General features: G+C 35.9%; 1 protein-coding gene across 5 annotated transcripts in view; it reads left to right on the top strand.

Annotated features, from left to right (window-relative positions):
• LOC138701339 (protein qui-1) overlaps positions 1-22,246 on the top strand; it is a 1,858,863-nt gene that overhangs the window by 1,746,500 nt on the left and 90,117 nt on the right. For all 5 annotated transcript variants that reach the window (XM_069828122.1, XM_069828123.1, XM_069828119.1 and 2 more), the window contains 2 exons: positions 10,739-10,930; positions 13,186-13,299. In XM_069828122.1, the coding sequence (XP_069684223.1) occupies positions 10,739-10,930; positions 13,186-13,299 (306 nt within the window). The remainder of the gene's footprint in view (positions 1-10,738; positions 10,931-13,185; positions 13,300-22,246) is intronic.

Raw genomic sequence — 22,246 nt, 5'->3', positions numbered from 1 at the left:
AATTGGAGGAAAAACAGCAACTGATTATTATGTATTATATATTATTTCAATGTACCGAAGTACATATGATATTTCCATGCAGATATTCTGCGTCATCATACGATGAAAGAGTAATGGAACGGAGAAAAATTCTCTCCGGCGCCGGGATTTGAACCCGGGTTTTGAGCTCTACATGCTGATGCTTTATCCACTAAGCCACACCGGATACAACCCCGGCGTCGGACAGAATTGTCTCTGATTGAGTTCCAACTCTTGGGTTCTCTCTAGTGGCCACCCTCTGCACTACGTCATAGATGTCTATGAACATCCGTCGGATCCCGGCCAACTAGTCACTCACAACGAGTGCACCTCAGCACATGTGTGGACTTCGGTCCTATGTTCATAGACATCTATGACGTAGTGCAGAGGGCGGCCACTAGAGGGAACCCAAGAGCTGGAACTCAATCAGAAACAATTCTGTCCGACGCCGGGGTTGTATCCGGTGTGGCTTAGTGGATAAAGCATCAACACGTAGAGCTGAAAACCCGGGTTCAAATCCCAGCGCCGGAGAGAATTTTTCTCCGTTCCATTACTCTTTCATCGTATGATTATTATGTGCCTGCAGGCTGCACTTCGCCACTGCATTTCTGCTGGCACTGGTCATGGTAAAACGAGAAAATCCCCTTACACTGGCTTGGTCATGTGACATGTACAATAAATATATATTTCGCATAGGTACGTCGTTTCTCGTGGTTAAGGTGGTGGTGGAATAAAGCGAGACGTACACTGTAACAGGGTTTTTCACGGAGAGGAAGAATGTTACTACACATATTATTATTAATTTTCCACAAATTCAAATCAGAAAAAAATAGCCCAAAAATAGCCCCGAAAATTTTTGAGTAGCCCAAAAAGTCGCAAGTAGCCGAATGGTAAAAATCAATAGCCAATTAAAATTTTAAGTATCCCAATTGGCTACTTGTAGCCCAATCTGGCAACCCTGGGTCTGAGCAGACGAACGGAGTTTGTTTTGGTTACGGTCACGTGTGTGAGGGGATTTACTAGTAAGCGAGACTGGCTAGGCTCGCCGTTTGAATATGACGACCAAGGCCTTTGCGAGGCCTTGTGCCGGCACAGTCTCTTGTTCCTAGCATCCTCAACAACTCACGTTTCGTGACTGTATATACGTACTAGACTGTAGTATTACTGGCGTTCTAAAGTAAACGACGCACGTCCATCTAGCAAGCGAAGTGCTTGACTGACTGCTCACGCGATTCTTGTTCCCTCAAGTAGGGCACAACAAAACATGGACCACTTTAATAATTATTACGCTAATTTTTACTATTTTAATTATTTACACTGTGTACACTAGAACACGATCTTTTTCTGTTTACACTATAATAAAGAATGTAGCAGGCATTTCCCATATTTATTCTGAGTTTAGTTACTCTCGTTCATCATTTATATTTATTACTCTTGCTCAAAGGTATTTGAATTTTTCCACCATTTCAAAGGATAAATTTCCAGTTTTATAATTTCATTTCGTACTATGTTCTGGACACGATACATAACCATATAAAAGACTGAAGGCTTACATTGATCAAACATTAATTACACTATTAAGTTTAAGTACAGTGTTGTGTATTTTAATCCAAGGTATTTTATTTTTGAGCTAAATGCACAATGTCGCCAACATAAGGACATAACGTTGATCAGTGGCATCGTTAGAAAAAAAAATTTCTCTCTTTCTCTCTCTCTCTCTCTCTGTCTCTCCGTGCTTCGTTCTGAACATTACTGAGAGATAGCACCACTGTTAGCGACAAGATGTATTTGCGTAAATATTGCGAGTAGATTAAGTGGCTTAGGTGAGTGTCTCGCCATAGGAACAATTTTGCCTTGGCGCATGCGTGGACCTCTCATGTAGTAGCAGTGTGATCCTTAATTTAATTTATTTTCGTCTGTACATTCCAGATCAAATCAAGATCCCTTTCTGCTCCGGTTACACATCTTACATATTATACCAAGGTTAGGTTTGGTTGGTTACAGGTTTTTATTAACTAAGTCCGCGCATGCGCAGACAGCCAAAATGATCCTGTCGGTCATGACCCTTATGACAATTTTTGTTTCGTAATATTGTTAATTTCATGGCCGCTAAAATTTGTCTTCGTAAACGTCGAGATATTTTCTCTAAACTAAATTACGTACTTAACGCTTTGGTGAACATTAACCGGAAATTTACTTTCCTTCACACAATAGTAGATTAGAATAGCTTAGCCTACTTGCGGCAATCTTTCAGGATAGTCCTCTCAAAATCAATAGATTTAAGAAAAGGTTGAAAAGATATGGCTGAGATTTAATAGTACTCTAGAACAGATTAGGTGCAATGTAATTATTGAAGTTTTGTCATGTAATTAATTAAAGTCACTTGTAATTACTTAAGTTGTTAATGTTTGGGTTTAATAGATGTATGTTTACTTACAAGTTAGTTCCCTTTTGCATAGTATGCTTTATAATTTAGTCTTTATCAATAGCCTACATACAAGGTTTATTGCAATTATTTATTTATAGTCAGACTTAATTTTACACGTTATTTTATTGCTGTATAAATTATGTTATTTCATTGTTGTTATTGTATATCAGCGGTCGTCAGCACAGAGCACCCTGGGGCTAGCGTCTCTTACCCGCGGAGGACACAGTGCATCATGGTGCTCTCGTAGCTGCTAGCGGGTATGCTCTCTATCTCTTCCTGCTGCACGACGGGGCACACGGGACGGCTCCGCTTACCCTTTGCACATTTCAGCGAGTGCTGACGACCACTGTTGTATATGATGCAGTAGATCACTGCCATCGGGATCATACCTAATTGCAGTGCTAATAAGTACTGTACATACATATTAGGCTATTTATTTTATATTATTTTAATGTACCGAAGTACATATGATATTTCCATGCAGATATTCTGCGTCATCATACGATGAAAGAGTAATGGAACGGAGAAAAATTCTCTCCGGCGCCGGGATTTGAACCCGGGTTTTCAGCTCTACGTGCTGATGCTTTATCCACTAAGCCACACCGGATACAACCCCGTTCCATTACTCTTTCATCGTATGATGACGCAGAATATCTGCATGGAAATATCATATGTACTTCGGTACATTAAAATAATATATATGATATGCGTAAATCACTTCGTGATTTAAGACGGCGCTTATTCCGTCGGATCCCGGCCAACTAGTCACTCATATCGAGTGCACCTCAGCACATGTGAGGACTTCGGTCCTGCGTTCATAGACATCTATGACGTAGTGCAGAGGGCGGCCACTAGAGAGAACCCAAGAGTTGGAGCTTAATCTGAGACGATTCTAACCGGCGTCGGAGTTGTATCCGGTGTGGCTTAGTGGATAAAGCATCAGCACGTAGAGCTGAAAACCCGGGTTCAAATCCCGGCGCCGGAGAGAATTTTTCTCCGTTCCATTACTCTTTCATCGTATTTATTTTATGACTAGAGCACGGAATTTTAGGTGCTAAAAGTTAAGAATGACACTGAGTGTAGATGAATAGATTGGTGCCCATGAGGAGGGTTTTAAGCCTAGTCCACAGGAGTCCGATATATAATAATAGACAACAGAGTCATAAGGAATGGGTAGTGAATCTTGTAAGAGATAGTTAAGAGAATTAGAGACCTTTAACGATACCAAAAGGAAAATACTGAATGTCAAGAATGTCATGTCAAAGAAGTGGGGGCATGGCTTCTATTTTATAAACTATATCGAGGAACAATATTAACTTTTAACACCTAAAATTCCGAGCTCTAAAGATAACTGTGACCGGAAATTTATTCATTTCAAACCGTACATGTATGAGACTATTTAGTTTATATTCTTTCACCGGCATCATTTCTTTTATATACCGCATCAAGTTATATTGCCGGTACAATTACATGGCATTTTGACACATCTGCAGTTATTGTCGTTTATAATTTTACTTCTCACCAGTACATTTACGTATATGAAGTTACATTAGCGATAGATGTAAGTGGCATTTTGATTTATAAAAAGTAATTTTATTACTAAATGTGCTTGGAATGTATTATTCTTAGTTATTGTACTACCTCTGATTGAGGTTCTCGCTGATATGTACGGCTCTAGGACGATCCGTCACAAATGTTTCGTAACAGTGAAGTTTCGTCCCCGATAATTCGTCATGTGGACTGTTCGTCCCAGCGTCAATTACGTCACCGTTTTTTGGTCACATATCAATTGTTCGACACAGTAAAGGTTTTGAATATTCCATCAAAAAATGAAACACAATATCGGTGAATGGCTCTGGTAATTTGAATACACACAAATTTAAGAATTGCGTGCAATATTGTGCCTAATGGCCCTCAGATATTCCAATAGGTTATCATCATTTTTGTAATCGTTATATATATTTTTTTGTGGTTCTTAATATTCTTTTATCCAAATCAAGGTATTTCTTCTTTTTCTTATGTGTAGATTTTCTCTCCTACTTAGCCATATTTTTCTCTGAATTAATTCCTTTTGCTGAAGTTTCATTGCCTCCTCACAGGATACCCTCCCAAGATGTCGCTGTATGATTTGAGCTAGAGTCTCTGTCGATGTATTTGCAACTGCCTTCATCAAATTCATACGCACTGCTACTTGAACTTGGGAATATTCAATAGACCGTTGAACAATGGACTCCTATCAAGAGTAGATACGAGCGTTGATTTATATTCCTCACGTTGGTCACAAGCCATACGATACCCCTTTTTTTGCATCCTATGTTCTGTGTACATGAAACCTGTATATATTATGAACTTCATAGCCTCACGTTTGGTTGAAGTGAATCTAATTTTACTCCCCATTGCTAAATAATACTCAAATTTTGTATAGTGAATATAATTTCACTTTTAATTGCCAAATATTACTCAAATTTTTAGCAAGTAACTATGGACACCTTAGTTATTTTTACCCTACTTAAATAACAAAGCCAATTGGAGTAGAGACTAACAAAAAATCAACATGTCACAAATCGTCCGATGACAAAAGTGTAATTTGTGACAAACTTTTCGGTGACGAAAATTTAATGTGTGACGAATCGTCCATGATACAAATCATTCGTGACGAATGATTCGGATCCCATATGTACATCTATTATCAGGCAGTACATCTCACTTGACAATATGTATCAGAGGAAGAACAATTTTTTGTATGCATCTGATGTCTGACTAGTGTAATATGTACAGTAGCTATTCGGCGATGTATATAATGGAGGGGGAAAGGAACTGGCCACCCTAGGCCATTATCTCCTGGTCTAGTTGCCTCTAAAGTGGTGTCATGTTGGTATCACTTGTGGTTTTCAGACCTGTCTTCGGACAGTTGACTAAAAAACAACAGTTATTATACTAGAACGCATAGGGCAAACCTTCAATTTGAGTTAAGTTACATCACAAAATTACTAATTTGTATAGTTACTTTACTGATACACTGGCGTTCAAAGATATCTGACCTACGATTTTATGACCGTATAAGTGAACTTTTCAACCACGAAATAAGTGAAGGAGTTCCGCTAGTTCTCAATAGGTGGCACCATTATTGGGGGCCGTTAACAATTATCAGGGAAAATGATTATGTAGATTAAGCATAAATTATTATTATTTTCATAATTGACTATATCAACTGCTAAAGCCAGTGTTGTTTAACGATCAGTAGAGTGGGATGAAAATTTGAATTCTATAATGCGGGTATATTTATCTACAATTGGCAACAATGGCTATTATCTTCGCCATCTATTCATAGAAGTAATAACTAAAGAATCCACACTTAAACCAACAAATTATCGATCACTATCGATTAGTACGATCAGATATCTTTGAACGTCAGTGTACACTTTTGTGAATCCTTTTTCAATTTAAATCTTATTTTACGATGCATATTGTGGTCTTCAGTGATTCAGTAGTTATTTTGCAGCCATTCAGACTCTTTCTTCATACAGTAATTAGTTTAGTTTAATCAGTCAATCAATCAGATAGCTAATCAGTAAGTCAGGGAGTCAGTTAGTCTAATCTAGTTTCTTATTTTCAGAACAATATGTTTCTTAAAACGAGTGAGTTGGCTCAGTGGTAACGCAATTGATACTCATTTGAGAGGTCCCGCGTTCGAACCCCGTGGTCGGCCAATCTGATTGAGGTTTTTCATGGTTTTCCTTCAATCACAAAGGCAAATGACGGATTGAAAATTTACATACCGTAATTCATCACCGCCTTTATCATCATTATAATTTCAGTAAAAATGACGTACGCATACGCGCCTTTATAACATATGACAATAGAAACGGGGGGGGGGGAGACTAATTGGGATTTCCAGACTTCTGATCTGGTCAAAAATCTTGACAGAACTGATATTCAACTTTTCGGTGAATTTTGATGGAGTCCGGAGGGCCTAATTAGTCGAATCCATCTCCTCACTTCCACTCTGGGGCTCTCTAGGATATTTTAAGATGCGAAAGAGAGAGTGGTGTGCGGAAAGCAACGGGAAGCTACCGCATTTATCTTTCCCAAGAAAAACTGTAAAACATGAATAGGAAAGATTGGAGAATGAAAGAAAACTATAAATTAATAAAAACAAAATCACAAACAATAGTCCACGGTCTACTGATATACGCGATATGACCTAGATGTTAAAGTGTGTATGAATAAAACTTAAGAAAAAATACATTACCACTTCATATTCTCTGCCCTGGATTTACGATACGAAACAATTCAAATGTTTGTAGATTTAGTGAATTTTGCTGGGCTTTCATTCGGGATCAGAACCTTGATTCTTCTGATTTTCGACTTGCGTAGGTTAAGATGTTAATACATCGAAATCATACACATTGAATATAATAGCTTCAAGTGGTTCTCGTTAATTCTCATATGCGGAAACAAATTCTAAGTCAACAGAAATTAGTTTGAAATTTTACTTCATACATACGTCTTGATGATTACTTCACACATTCTTTTCTCTCTAAACGTTCTTTTGTTGTATAAGGAGCAGGGGTGTATTTCAGGCTTGGCAGGCCCTGGCGTCGTCAGGATACTATTTTGCTAGGCCGGGTTGTGGCAGGACACTTTTATGATTTCCGTATTTTCGTCAATTTTGCATTTATAAAAAGTTGTATTTTATTCCTATTTAAATATTTTCATAATGAGATTTACTCTGCACATCTCTATATCTAGATTGGAACCTACGTATTTTCGTCAGTATTCATGCGGAAATAGTGGATGATGATGATGATGATGATGATGATGATGATGATGATGATGAAGACAACTATTACCGCTAATAACGGAATCCCAGAGCAGTGCACTTTTATGTTTAGAAATGAACGAACACCGCTGAGTCATTTATATACATTCCAGCAAAGTCACTGGCTGTCTTCAATTTTAATTAACACAATCTCATTTCTCCGTCCCCCGCTGTAAGTTCCATAATCATGTTAAAACAATGCTCTTCACAAGTAATTAATCTGAGGCGAAGCCCAAGTTTTGGAAACAATAATAATTACAGAACGCGTCTGCCTAGGATACAGTCTGATCTTATAGTCGATGCAGGTTAGCTGGAGTATGGGCGCTGTAATTAAATTTCAGAGAGTTTTCTTACGTTATGTAGGGAAAGCAAACACTTAACTTTCACCTAAGCTTTAGATATTACTTTTGTAAACAACGCTGTATTTCATTTCTGGAATAGTAAAAGATATCTCCTTAACTGAGCACATTTCTTTTAACATAATCTTAAAACAAGTATTTAATGATGAATTCATCATCATCAATTCCATGGATTAAAGCATAATTTAGTTCATTCCGATCTCAGAAATTCTTGAGATCTAGAATGTTTCACTCCGGCGCTTCTTCGGACGTCGTACACTTCTTCGTTCTGATGTAGTGTAACATCCAGTGGCGATGCGTCCATAAGAGCACAAGAACACGTGAACACCTTATTTCCGTTAATGCACTACTATTCTTATTGTTTAATATCGTATTGACGTAGTGGGAATGTATAATGTCCAAATTGAATAGTTTAAACTTCCCGCAACTTTCACAGCCTTCTTGTAGACCTATACATTTGGCAACGTACGTTCACATGAAAGCTGTGCTCTTTTCAAGGAAGCTATATAACTTGACACGCATGCGCGGGACAAAATTGTCAGTAGCTGGCCGCTTATGACTCGTCAAGAGCGCAAGGCGTTAAGTGAACATTGAATCTGCCCTGCAGATGTAAGGTGCGTCGATGCGTTCTAGAGGTAGAAAATAGTCTATATTTTAGTCTATAGGTGTCAGCATTTGACACTGCCGAAGCTTTTATTTTGTATGGCTGTGTGTACAGTGCTGCTACGAGATTGTAATTGGTGAATTACTATACTTCATAATACTTTTGTTAGCTATTTGTGTCATGGTATAATGCCATCCTACAAGATAAACGTGGTGAGCAAACTGAAATAAAATAAATGGAGTTTCATTATTGTCGTTATTGTTATTGTTGTTAATATACTATATTTTGAACTCATACACGGTCTTTTTTCGATGCTGAGACGTTAGAATCATGACATATTAATCCTATTAATTTTGACTGATGATTTCAAGTTTTCTTCGGTTTTGGAACATAAAATTGTGAACACATGCAATACTTTATCACGAGCCGCCATTGCTAACATCTTCGGAATGTTGCAGTCGTCAGCTGTATTGAGATTATAGGCAGAGATAGAACGATTTTCTTGGGGACACAATAGAATAATAAAATAAGCTAATTCATAAAAACATATTCTTATCATGAGCATAAGAATGCGCCCACATACAAAAAATAAAATATATACAAAGTGTTAAAAAATATGGGATATTACTCAGAACTTTTTAAATTTTAATTTTACAAAAAAATATATATAGAAAATCTGCTAGAGATAACTTTAAAATATGGTACCAATGTTCGAAAGAAATTAGTTATTCAGGCAAAGAGAGTGTGTCAGTAAACTTTTTTTTTTAATGACATCCTATATTAGAATTTACACATTCCGATTCTGCATTAAATTTTACGTGTGAATGTGTAGAAATTTTACTCATTCGCCCGTTTCATGTCTTTTAACTATTTATTATACATGTTTCGTGGACTTCAAATTTGAGACAAATAAATATTCTTCCATTTTGACTTTTACTTGTTGACCAGACTATGTATGTTCAGAACTATAACCGGTACCTACTGCTGTACATTTTCGAACGATTTTATAAACTCAGAAAATTTGGAACTATGGCCAAATTAACTTTTGTTTTCTCATCACATTTATGGCTAAGACATAGGCTAATCTGTTACGTGGTAGGTGTCTAATTACGATAAATTTATACATAATATATACAGGGTGTTTCAAAAATACTTTGACAAACTTTGGGGGCATGTTCCTCATACCACAACAAGAAAAAAAGTTCATATAAACATATGTCCGAAAATCCTTAGTTTTTTAGTTATTAATGAAAAAACACAATGAAACATCTGTTAGATATGGTCAGCTTGATAGCAAGTGTTGCAACGTTAATCAGTTCAGAAACTCATAACAAATGTTCAAAATGTTCTCCTCTTGCTTCAACACACGCATACACTTCGGATCATGGACTCCTTGGCAACACATGGTCATCTAGGATACAATGGGTGCATCAGCAGACTTGTATCGATAACATCATTCGATTATCTAACAAAATGATACAAACTTAAGTTAAGTTGTTGGATTGTACCTCGAAACGCGTCGAAAGTAAACTTTCATTTTATATATATTGCTTCCTGTGTTAAAAAAATAAACAAATGTGTTAAAGTGTTCGAAATTGTTCCACCTTACCCTACTATTTTTATAACATACATATTTAATATAGCTCTTTTGCTGATTTCTGCATTATATTTCTCGGAAATATAAAATATTCATAAAAGTACTAGTGTACGAACCTTTCAAGATTATGTGAGTAATATTTTAAGACTATCATCCTTTGCATTAAACTTTCGACAGTACATATACATGAATGTTTTATTGTCTGTTAACCGTTGAAATCAAAGTTATCAGGCTCATATCCTGTCTATGGCCATGGATTTTAAAAGGCAATAAAATCTTTAACTTAACCTTCTCTATTACCATAAAATATAAATAAAAGAACTTACTGCATATATTGGATCTTTTACCAGTAACTAGTTTGAAGAACGGTAACAGATCAAAAATAAATGAAGCGGTGAGATCAATAACCATTCAAGTCCATTTACACAAGTTTCGAAAAAAATGCAAATTTATTTCTTATCTAATTATTATATTTTGCACGCAATATTTCTGATTGTTTTAGAGATCAAGACAAAATAGTATACCAACATTTAAAGTCGTAATACTTGTGGAAATATCCAAAAATTTAATTTCAAATTTGCAAAAAGTGAATGGCCAGAAGTGGACTTGAATGGTTATTGATCTCACCGCTTCAAATGTTTCTCTTAGTTTGCTTTCCTTCTTCATCTATGAAACGATGTAAAACACATATCTTTGCATCACGTCCAATACCATAGAAGTTTCACATCATACATATATGGTAATTATATCCCAATCCCCTTATTTCAGATCTTTTTACAAAGAAAATTCATAGTGAATTACAGAAAATGTGACGTAAAGACGCTACAATTGGACAATACGCATAATAATTGATGTGGGTTTCAAAGTAATTGTTTCTGTCACTAATGAAAATTTTGTGTTATGATTTCAGAACCCTTAATACGGGAGAAATTAATGAGTGGGAAGATGCTGGTATGTTGGCGGCATGACCTGACGTCAGAGGTCGCTCGAAAACGGTACCTCCAGAGTCAGGATTCTTTGCGTTCGGCGCATGGTGAGATCGCCAATCTTTTCTTCAGCGAATTTTCACAGCAAGGCAGTGAAGCTGAAACCGAGGAGGCAGGTAAGGATGCCGTTACCTCTACCCCTGGATAAGATTATTGAACACTGCCATTTAACAATCTCTTCCTATGTTAACCTACGTGATTGTCTTGAATTATGCTGTAATAATAATTTTGTATTAACAAAAGCCGCCCTAAATAAGGATTCAATAGATTGGCCTACTAATCAATTCAAAATGAACAGTGATTAAAAACAATGTGACAATTTGAAAGGAATAAAAAACATTAAGATAAATGATAAGAAAACATAGGAAATCATTTACAATAAAAGTTTCTTGGGTACAAATGATTACTAATCATAGCTAAGGATGATTTTAACACATGAGATCCTATGGCATCAATCGTTTTAAATTAAGTTGACTTAATGTTTCTCGTGGGATCGTACCACGGGCACCGAACATGAGCCCAAAACTGTCCAATGTGTGTGGTATTGTGCTCCGAGATGCTGACAACAAGGCTCATATGTGACTTGTTTTTCACGACACACCTCTTGTGGCTGTTGCTCATGTATCTCGAAACTGATTGTGTGATCAAGAATGACACCCTTATCCTTCTGCCGATCAATTAAGATGATATCAGCACGTCCTGTATATTAATTTTATTTTTAATATAAAAATACTCGTTTTCCAAAGTCTTGTGTCATTTCCTCACCCGTAATTCTTTTCTATGTTTATACAGTATGTCTTGACTTAAGCAGTTCATTTTTGCTTAGGCGACCCAAATAACAGTCGAGACATGTGGGAGATATTTCATGGTTTCGTAGGCGGAATCAGAAGTGGGTGTAACGCTCACTGAATCATCAAATAAATGTTAAGAATTTTAGTCTTGGTATGATAATTGTATATTAAACACGTGCTGTCAATCTGTTATGTTAATTATTTAGTTTCTTCCTCCTTTGCAACGTTTACTCTAGTCTTGGATAATGTTTTATCGAGTTATTTGCTCTTCTTATAGTTCCTATAACATCGTTTTCTTAATAGACAAGTGATTGTATTCAGAAATAGAATTCTGGGTATTCCATTGTGTGCTGAAAATTAACATCTATCCTTTTTCGAAACTATATCAGGTTCCATCATTAGAGTCTGAAGAGTCATTTATCCATTTGAGCCCGTTATGTTTGGTTCAATTGTTTGGAGTACCCAGACTTAATAAACCCAACAGAGTAGGCGATCCCTCGAGTCTTATCTACTTGCACTGATGAAGGAACCTGTATGAAGAGAGTCCTCCGCTTGACGCCATAACGTGAATTTCAAGTGATCTAAGGCGAATCCTCGGTCTGATCTCGCCAAATATCATCTCGTTATCATGAACTCCATCGACGCTAAATAACCTAATAGTTGCTGCAGCGTCTTTAAATAACTAACTAAAAACTACTCCAACCCTATAACCTAAATACTGTACGTAATTCTTTTTAGATATACCGTCATTTCTCAGAACTATGTCCACGTTACAACCATTCAAAGAACATTGTAGAAGTAACATAGACCGTTCGTAGATAGTTGCAGTGACTTGACTTCAAACTACAGTACAACAAAAATATAGATAAACGAGGTACTACGTTAAGAAGTACAAAATTTTAATGGGCCATAGTTGTGTTCCAGGACCATAGTTATGGGGAAATGACGGTATCGTATATTAAAAATACGCTAGTTAAGGAGTGTCCCAAAGTTTATATTACAGTATGTATATATGTATTGTATATTTTATGTACTGTATTATGTAGCCTACATTTATGTATTTAAATTTTATTTCTTAGTTTATTTAATTATTTTATTAATTTATTTACTTACTTACTTATGTTTATTTGTACGTTTATTTATTTGTTTCTTTATTTACTTAACAAACACATAAATAATTATATATATATATATATATATATATATATATATATATATATATATATAAAATGGAAACTACATTACGCTTCAGCTAGTGATATTACTTCTGCGGTACCCCAATGGGAGAGTTTCGTACCTGTTACTTTTTGTCTCTACTTTTTAGTAAGAGCTGCAGAAGAATAGATTTTACATGATTTTAAAATATGCTCCGAAATTAATATATTTATTGTTTATTATTTTCATTAATATTGTGTTATTTATAACTCTTGTGCTGTCCTATTAGCCTATTGGCTAGTCGCTGATGGTAAACACATTAATATAAATTAACAGTAAATAAAAGTAAAATATTATTATTATTATTATTATTATTATTATTATTATTATTATTATTACTACTACTATGTTTTCCTTTGATACAGATGCGTCGCCAACAGAAAACAAAGAAACTCCTTTTCAAACAACGCTGCAGCTTGATGACGTCACATACAGTTTGAGGCATGTGGAAGAATCCTGGATTCATCTTCTTAAAGCTGGTAAGTTTTAATATTTATTAGATTAGGAAATTTCTCTAGACATTTTACTTATTCCTCTTCAATACGGTATTCTACCTGTGTTTAATTTTTTCATCTTCTTTTTGGCGGACCTGTGCTTCTTTTTTCAACTCGAAACTTATCCTTTGTTATTTCTATGATTGTTCCATTACGATTTATGTACGTCATCATCCCAGTATTTTTTTAAGTAAGCATATCTATAAGTACTAGGTGCCATCCCAGAAAGTCGACGAAAATATTCATGCCAGTTTTGTCGCGCCTATAATTTCTAAACTATACCCGTCTTTTTTTTTTTAAGATGGGACATGACAATTAAAGGCCCTGCCTGTAATTCCGGCACTACATTGCCAATTTGTGCGACCACGCGATCAACTGACGTTAAAACATTCATTGGCAATAAAACTGAGGCGAAGGTATAAAAACGATAAAAAATCGACAGAGAATGAAATACGAAACGTATTAATAGCTGACACTGTGTGCACAATAAATGACGCAAAGAGAGCTATTGAGCATTCACCAAGTGAGAACTGTAACATTGGCAACTCAGCCGTTGTTAGCATAGCAACAGTTCTTCCACGCTATGTGATAATTCAGTTGTTTCTCCTATCGTAGCGCTAATGTCATGTCCCGTCTTTCACCTTCACCTTCATCTCATTCAGACGCTAAATAACCTAAGATGTTGATAAAGGCGTGATTTTGAGTTGGAGTGGGTGATGTCATCTAGCGATACGCGGGTGAGAGAGGTCGCACGAATTGGAGGGTCGCGCGGCAGCCGAAGCAGTGTAATTCGAGAATGCGAAGCAATAGAATGTTTGCAGTGGTGTCAAACGATTCGTAACGCAACAGACTACAATCTCAATTGAGCACCAATGAGCAGTCGACAAGTTAAATTAAAAAATTCGCGAGAAAATTTGAGTGAAGCGAAAAAATTCACAACGTCGAAGCATATATTATGCAGGGCAAATGGGAGCGGGCGTATAAGCAATGGGTAGCAAACACGATGGTTACTATAGTAACCGTCACGTTTACTCTCAATGCATACAAGATGGCTACTCCCAGGAGTCCCAGCGAATATATATTGGATTTTCAGGGTATCTGGAAAGAAGCGATGTTGATTGTCACTGCAGCTGACGTTTACCTTAACAACAATTCTATCAGCGAGTATTCACGCATAAAACTTTCGGCTGTCTCTGAAATATAGCCTACCCCGATTATATATGCTACAGTATATCGAATCAATTCTGCACGTTTCTTAAAGAAAATGTCTTTTCACTTTTTCACTTGGTCTATATGTGCCTGTATATTCTTACTTTTCCATCAAACCTTATGCCCAAATATATAGCAGCGCTGCTTTGAGAGAATATCACCGCCTGAAAGGACTGAGAAGCAGTTCTAACAGACCAAAGTTTAGTCTCTCTGCGTACGGAAGTCTGTCAGGCGAAAGCACTCCTTTGTTAACTCGCTGAAACTCGGAAACCAGTAAAAATTTTCAGTAGTAACCATTTTTTAATATAATTTTCATTCTTTCTAAATATTTCTCTCGCTTTAACCTCCATAAACTGAAAAATAAAAAAAAGTTTGTCATTTTTCAACTTTTGAGGGTGTCAATGCTTAGTTTCAACGGATCTCTTCGAAGTTGGTATTTTTTCTCACTTTCCAAATAAGATAATGATTTCGAATGTTTTTCTATGCTTTCCTTAGACATTTATCTTGTGAATCCAAAAAAATTACAGCGCGATTGAATGACTATCATGAAAGCTACGACGTGATAATATTTAACGTGCGGATGATGCGGTGAAGCTCGCTCTCGTCTGTGTGCTAAGAATGACAACGAAAGAACCAATATTGTGGACGATTATACCCAGTATTCATAGAGCCTTACAACCTTTTAGGATAAAAAGTCTTTGTATCCTCTCAGCTTAGTCTTACAACTTACATTACGGCCTTGTCTAGGTCGAGAATGCCGAAGATCGAGATCTGCGAGGTCTCAGCATAGAAATTATTCCTTCCAGCGCTGCCAATATAGCAACATCGTTGCTACATCTGGTTACTGTCATCTGTTTGTAACATTTTTTTTCTGTTACTTAAATAAGAATTTAGCGATTTTTCAGCACTCTCTAGCAAGAAAAACAAATCTTTTTCAATTGATAATAATTAATTTTTGACTTTTGAAATACTGTTTTGCGATTTACAGTACACTTCAGTTGGCGACATTGATTTTCACGCCGGGTGACGAGCACTGGCTTCTGTACTCGCTGCTGCTGCTGGAGGCACATTCAAAATCAGTGTAGCCAATTTAACGCCTTTTTTGCTAAATCTGGCAACTTTTAACTCTTTATTTTGACGCAATTTTTTTAACTTCTTCATTGCTTACATAGGGATTTAGCAAGTTTTCAGCATTCTCTAGCGACAAAAGTAAAACTTTCACTATTAATATTAAGGAATCTGGCGACTTGTGAACTACTATTTGGCGACTTTCCGTTTACTACAGTTGGCAACACTGATCATAACAAACCCATATCGTGATGTACATTGGCGCTGAATTGTGTAGTTATGAAGTTTATTTTTAAGTTTTGTGTCAATTTGTAGTATTAATTAGCTAATTATTTTTAATCATGTGTAGAAACAATGGTAAAGTGTTTAAGAAAGCAAAGAAAGACCGTGTTTTTCGCTTTTTAAAGAGAAATGGTGAATGCACAGTGTTCAATTTTTATGGGAATGGCTGGGATCTATATATGGATGGTATTCGTTTTTTGCGACTTGATGTATACACGCGGAAATATCGTGAGATAAGTGCATTGTGGAATTATATGTACAATAAAGTGCAATCCTAGCCCGAGAATATTGTCGTAGATGATGATACAGTGTGATCCGTTTAGGTATGGGTAAAATGAAAACTCTGTTAAACATTTTCTACTGAACTTTATTTGTTGAAACTTTGTCTATACAGCATTGAAAGATGGGAGATTTCTCAGATATGTACATAACCCCCATTGCGCACTCTGCAGAACTCACAACGGTGATGCAATTCAGCCCATGTCCGTTGTAACATCAGAGTGGTGTCAATGAAAAGCTTGAGTAATTTTTATCTTTAGATCATCAATGTTCCTGGGTTTCTGTGAATAGGGAGTGTCTGTAACAAAACCCCACACAAAGAAGTCAAGAGGGGTTAGATGCATCACGACCATACCATATTTGATTGAAAGCTGTTAAAAATTTACGAACCTCCCATGCCCAGTGAGGGATGCATCATCTTGCTGAAATATAATGTTCAGAGGTCAATCTAGAGCATCCACCAGCCACTGAACGAACATTGCACACTTTTATCACTGCCGATGTAGCGCTATAAACCAATTTTCAATACTTTTATCACAACCACAACACATTTCAAATCTTATTGTACCATATATATAGAATTATTACTATATTAACACATTTAGTATATCACAAAACATGTAAAATGTAATTATTATGAAAGTCACCATAGCTTCTTCGAATTAGTAGTATTAGTACAGTCCACTTCCACTGGATGAAAACCGAATAATTGGCAGAGTCGGCAATACATGAAAACGAAATGATACTAAGTATGAGGAATGTTACTACAGGTGTGTAGTATTATATGACAGGTTAAGTTAGGTTTGATTAGGTGTATTGTGACAGGTTAGGTTAGGTTTGATTAGATGTGTAGTATTATGAGAAAGGGGGATTCATGTAGTATACGATATCGCTTAATTTTCGTCAAGTTGCACAAACTATGACGTCACAATATGGCGGCAGTGACGTCACAACGCAGTAACGTCACAATATGGCCGACGTAAACCAAAACAATAAATAAATAAAACTATCTAAAAGAATTTAAAAAACAAATTGACGATACCCAACCGCTCTTAATACGATATCACCAAAACAATTCACGATATCCCATATTGCAACAGAGCCCATCTGCTCTTATCCAAAATACGATATCAGCAAACCAATAAAACTATCTAAAAATTAAAAAAAAAAAAAAAAAAAAAAAATTAACGATACCTATCCCATTCTACAATATAATCCATCCGCTATTATCCAAAATACGATATCGACAAAACAATTCACGATATCCCATTATGGAATATAACCCAACCACTCTTATCCAAAATACGATATCACCAAAACAATACACGATATCCCATTCTGGAATATAACCCAACCGCTTTTATCCAAAATACGATATCACCAAAACAATACACTATATCACATACTGGAACATCTCAACAATAAAATATAAACTCAAAGAGCCCACTAACCTTCTCACACAACACAGCTTTAAGAAAAAGAATACAAATACAACACAACAACATAATAAATTATTCGAATTTAAATAAACTAACCTTCAAACCATTTCCAAAAAAAACTTCCTACCGCAGTGCTCTCACAAATTTCAACCCCAAAGAAAAACATTAAAAAAAAAAACAACGAATAGATACACACACACGCCCATATATATACAAAACCAACAAAATTATAAAAACATATTTCCACAAAAACTCATCATTATAAAAAAAAAAATAAAACGCTCTCCCTAGTGAAATAAAAAATAATCTCTTCAAAACAATATAGTTGAAAACAAAAAATAATTAGAACAAAACAAAATAAAAATGACTCCTAAATAAAACAAAACTCACACATCCTCATTATGAGGTACATACAAAACTAATCACAGTTTTCGCATTTACACACAATTCATTCACTACAAAACCTATCCGTTGCTTCCATGCCCACATAAAAGTCAAACACATTATATTCAAAAGAGACAGCTTACTCTTGCTGAACCAAGAACCCTTTCTTATGGACCGCCAAACATTATTCTTTCGGTAGTACCACATAAAACGGTTCTTGGTTCGGCGCTCAGGAACACAACGCTCAACCATTCCCCTATGACATTTGGGACAGATGTACCCATTAGAAATCAAACCCCTCAGCAACAGACTCATTCGACAACAATTAACCAAACTCAAAAACTCTCACAAATAAAACAAATATTTAGAAACACCATTTCAGGAATTGAACAATAAATAAAATCATCTACTCACCATCCAAACACATCCTTGACTGGTACACCATTCAAACCTCATGAATACCAACCACGAAAAAAAAATCCACATATCTACCAACCTTACCACTACCATCCAAAAACTTACGTCATCAAGTGACGTCATAATATCACATCACTCCATTCTCCAATCTAGCCAACATAAATTCTCATAAAAACAATAACGATATCGTATAATCAAGTAAACCCGAGAAAGGTTAGGTTAGGTTTGATTAGGTGTGTAGTATTATTACTATGTTGGAAACACTGAAACCCACTAGGCCTATTACCTTAAAGAAATATGGCGGTATTCTTCGTTCACTTACGACGATTTTCGTATATAAATAAGGTACGTATTTAGGGCGGGTTGGGTGGGCTTACAGCTCTCCCAGTGTTCACATCAATTTCTACTAATCAATACTATAAATCCAAGTTATTGTATGAAGTTCCAATAGTGGCTGGGACATAAGAAAGATTCACCCCATGGATGCAAAATTGAAAAGAGCTTCATGATTCTCATTGCGTAATGCTGATTGGAATGATATAAGCATCTCTGCTGACAGCTGTCTTAAACTTCTCATATTGTCATGACTTCAGAGATAGCTGCTTCTCCTACTGAGTTTCGCCTGCGACCTTCTGCAAGTTTTTTAATACAACCAGTTTCTACAAATGTTCGATACCACAACATTAGGCCTATGGAATTGTATTTAAGTATATTACACACACCATACTCACGTAAAATTCTCTTTGGACTCTTATAACACTCAAATTTAGCATAGTACTAAAGAACACATTGTGCCCTCTGTTGATTTGTAGTAGGTAGCCATTTAAATCATCTACGATTTTTATTTCACATTATAGGCCTACATTGTTGATTTTCATTCTTTTCATATATGAAAATTCCCATTTTTTAAGCATAATATAATCAGCAAGAAATTTCTCATACTACCGTAATAGCTTTATAATAATAAATTAATATCCATACCCAAACAGATCAGACTGTATTATGACATAATAACTTAAGCAATACTTAATAAGCAATTGGATGTTGGAACTTAACGAAAATATAGGCCTATATCAATGCGACCAGTGATGTAGGCCTACATAATAAGCAGTTGGATGCTGGATCTTAACAGAAATGTGTATCAATGCGACCAGTGATGTAGGCCTACATAATAAGCAATTATATGCTGAACCTTAACAGAAATGTGTACCAATACAAGTGATTGTACTCACGAAGGTGTAAGAGAAGAGAGACTGGATTTAAGTATACAGGCAAGTATGAAACGATATTAGTGTTGAAAATATTTGTGGCTGCAATGTGAACTAATACTGTATGCATGTAACAGAAGCCATTGAAGCAAAAAAAGTGTAGTCTCCTTAGTGTAGCTTTTCTGGAAAAATACCGAAATTGCTGTAACCTGCAGTATTTACTCGCTTATTAGACCCCCTCGTATGTAAGACCTCCCACTACTTTAAGAGCAAAATAGGCTATATATAAAAAAAATAAATAGGCCTATAACTTATTCGCATTATTACACCTCTTCAAGTTACCAACAGATGTACAATGCAAGGCTTTAAAGTTCTGAATTACTAATTAAGACTTTTGCACAGTAGTGTACATTATCAATCACAAATGTTCATTGAAAGATTGCAATATAAAACCTGTTTCTGAAAGCATCCTCTTTTCTGTTGCCCTATTACTTCTCTCTTTGTGTGTTTTTTATTTAGCGATCCTGTATTAACTGCGTGGTTATTTAGTATTGATAGAATTGGTTATAGCAAAATGGTATATGGCGAGATGAGGCCGAGGATTCACCATAGATTACCTGACATTTGTCGTACGGTTTGGGAAAACCTTGGAAATAACCTAACCAGGTAATCAGCCCAAACAGGAATCGAACCTGCACCCAACTGCAACTCCGGATCAGCAGACAAGTACCTTAGCCAACTGAGGTACAGCAGTGGTCTTTCTGTTTATCTCAAACTATCAACTATAGGCCTACTCTCTTTGTCATTAGTTCTTTCAATGTCACATCACAGACAAACAAATTCCTTTTCTTCTTCTACTGATGGTATTGGTTTTTGCATACCATACTTCCGAAGTCAGTCATTTAGAGAAAGAGATCAGTGTCGGGTGTGAATGTAAAAATGAACAACAAGAAAGCGAGTTATTCTGTGGCATTTAAATTGAAATATAATTGATTTCGCAGAGAAAATGTCACTTGACAATTTTAAACTAATTTCTGTATGTGAATCGCTTACAATCAAACTGCACTTTATCCAGAAAATCTGATTTTGCAGTAAAGACGAAAAACTAATTCCATCTTGTCCGAAAGTTATTAGAAAAAACAAGTACATTCATTGTAAAGCTTAAGCAGCAAAAGTGTAGGTACTACTTAAAGTGCAAAAACTCCAATTTTCTTGATGTACTGAAAAATTTTAAGTGTTTTGCCACCAAGTTGTGGATAAAATGCAGGTTGGGCCGTGATATACATAGGTTGTGTGTATAAATTTCTTCGATTTTTAGCGTTTAAGTTTGTTTCTAATCACAATTTCAGTAAACATAAATTATATTTAACATCTATAAGTTTATAAATTTTGATTCAGATAATTATTATTGACTAATTTGTTTAATACTATCTAAAATTCTTTAATTATAATCTTCTTCATTGTTGTACACTGAAAACAACATGGATACTATAAACAGAAACCTACAAATAGAAAATTACAACAGGAAAAACACGATCAAGATTCAATTTGCACAATCTGCTACTAGACCATCAGCACAGGAAATTCATCAGTGGATTGTAAAGCAAATGGTAATCAACACAGATCAAGTGGACACACTACAACTGCATAACAGAGAGAGAGCAATTTATCTGAAGGTAACTACAGCCACATTGTATAATGATTACTTGATAAGTACCAGGGAGAAATAGAATTTCAATATGAATCAGGAGAAATAACTCACGTTAATATAGGACCACCAGACTCAGCTAGTGTTACAGTTCGAATATTCAGTCTCCCCCCAGAAATTCCCAGTTCAGTTTTACAGACTGTTCTGAACAAATACAGTACCATACAAGACATTCGAAATGAAACTTGGAGTACACAATACTTGCTTCCGGTTTACAATGGAGTAAAAGCAGTACGAATGAATATCCAAAAAAATATTCCAGCAACAATACAGGTAGCTTCCTACACAGCTAACATCACTTATTCCGGACAACCTCAGGCATGTTTTGTTTGCGGAGACACAACTCATATGAAACAAGATTGTCCTCAACGAACTGTATCACTAAGATTGCAACCCCGTAACACTCCCAGATTGCTAAGTGAAGTAGTAAAGTTTAACTTAAGTGAGCCACAAAACACAGATGTCAATACTGCAGTGGATGAATTTTCAGAAAACAAAAGTTTGAGAAATGATGACGAAAACAGTGATTTGCAGTGTATCACTAATGTACACGACATCATGGACACAAATACCAATGCTCCCAGTATTTCGTCTACACCTCCCACTGAAGCACTGATACGATGTAAAAGACCGATTCCACCAAGTGAATCTTCATCTAGTAATCCCCCTGCACATATAGATTCTTTGTCTGAAGTCTCTCCCTACAATACTGATGGGGAAACTACTGCCAACCCTAAAAATCATTCCAAACTAAATCCACCCAGGAAAAAGTCGAAAAAGGTGAAGCCACCTACATTGGATGAACAACTACATCCAGTAAAACACATATTAGAAGTGACACCGAGTGAGTTTATTCTAAACTACACACAGCTCAAAAGTTTGTATGAAAATACAGTAGGAGTTACTGATATCCTGAAAGTTGCTTTGTCTTATACAAA

The sequence above is a fragment of the Periplaneta americana genome, chromosome 6, assembly GCF_040183065.1.
Source record: "Periplaneta americana isolate PAMFEO1 chromosome 6, P.americana_PAMFEO1_priV1, whole genome shotgun sequence".
In the NCBI taxonomy this organism is placed as follows: Eukaryota; Metazoa; Arthropoda; class Insecta; order Blattodea; family Blattidae; genus Periplaneta; species Periplaneta americana.
The sequence above is the reverse complement of the archived record's forward strand: the minus strand, read 5'-3'. Positions and strand labels throughout refer to the sequence as shown.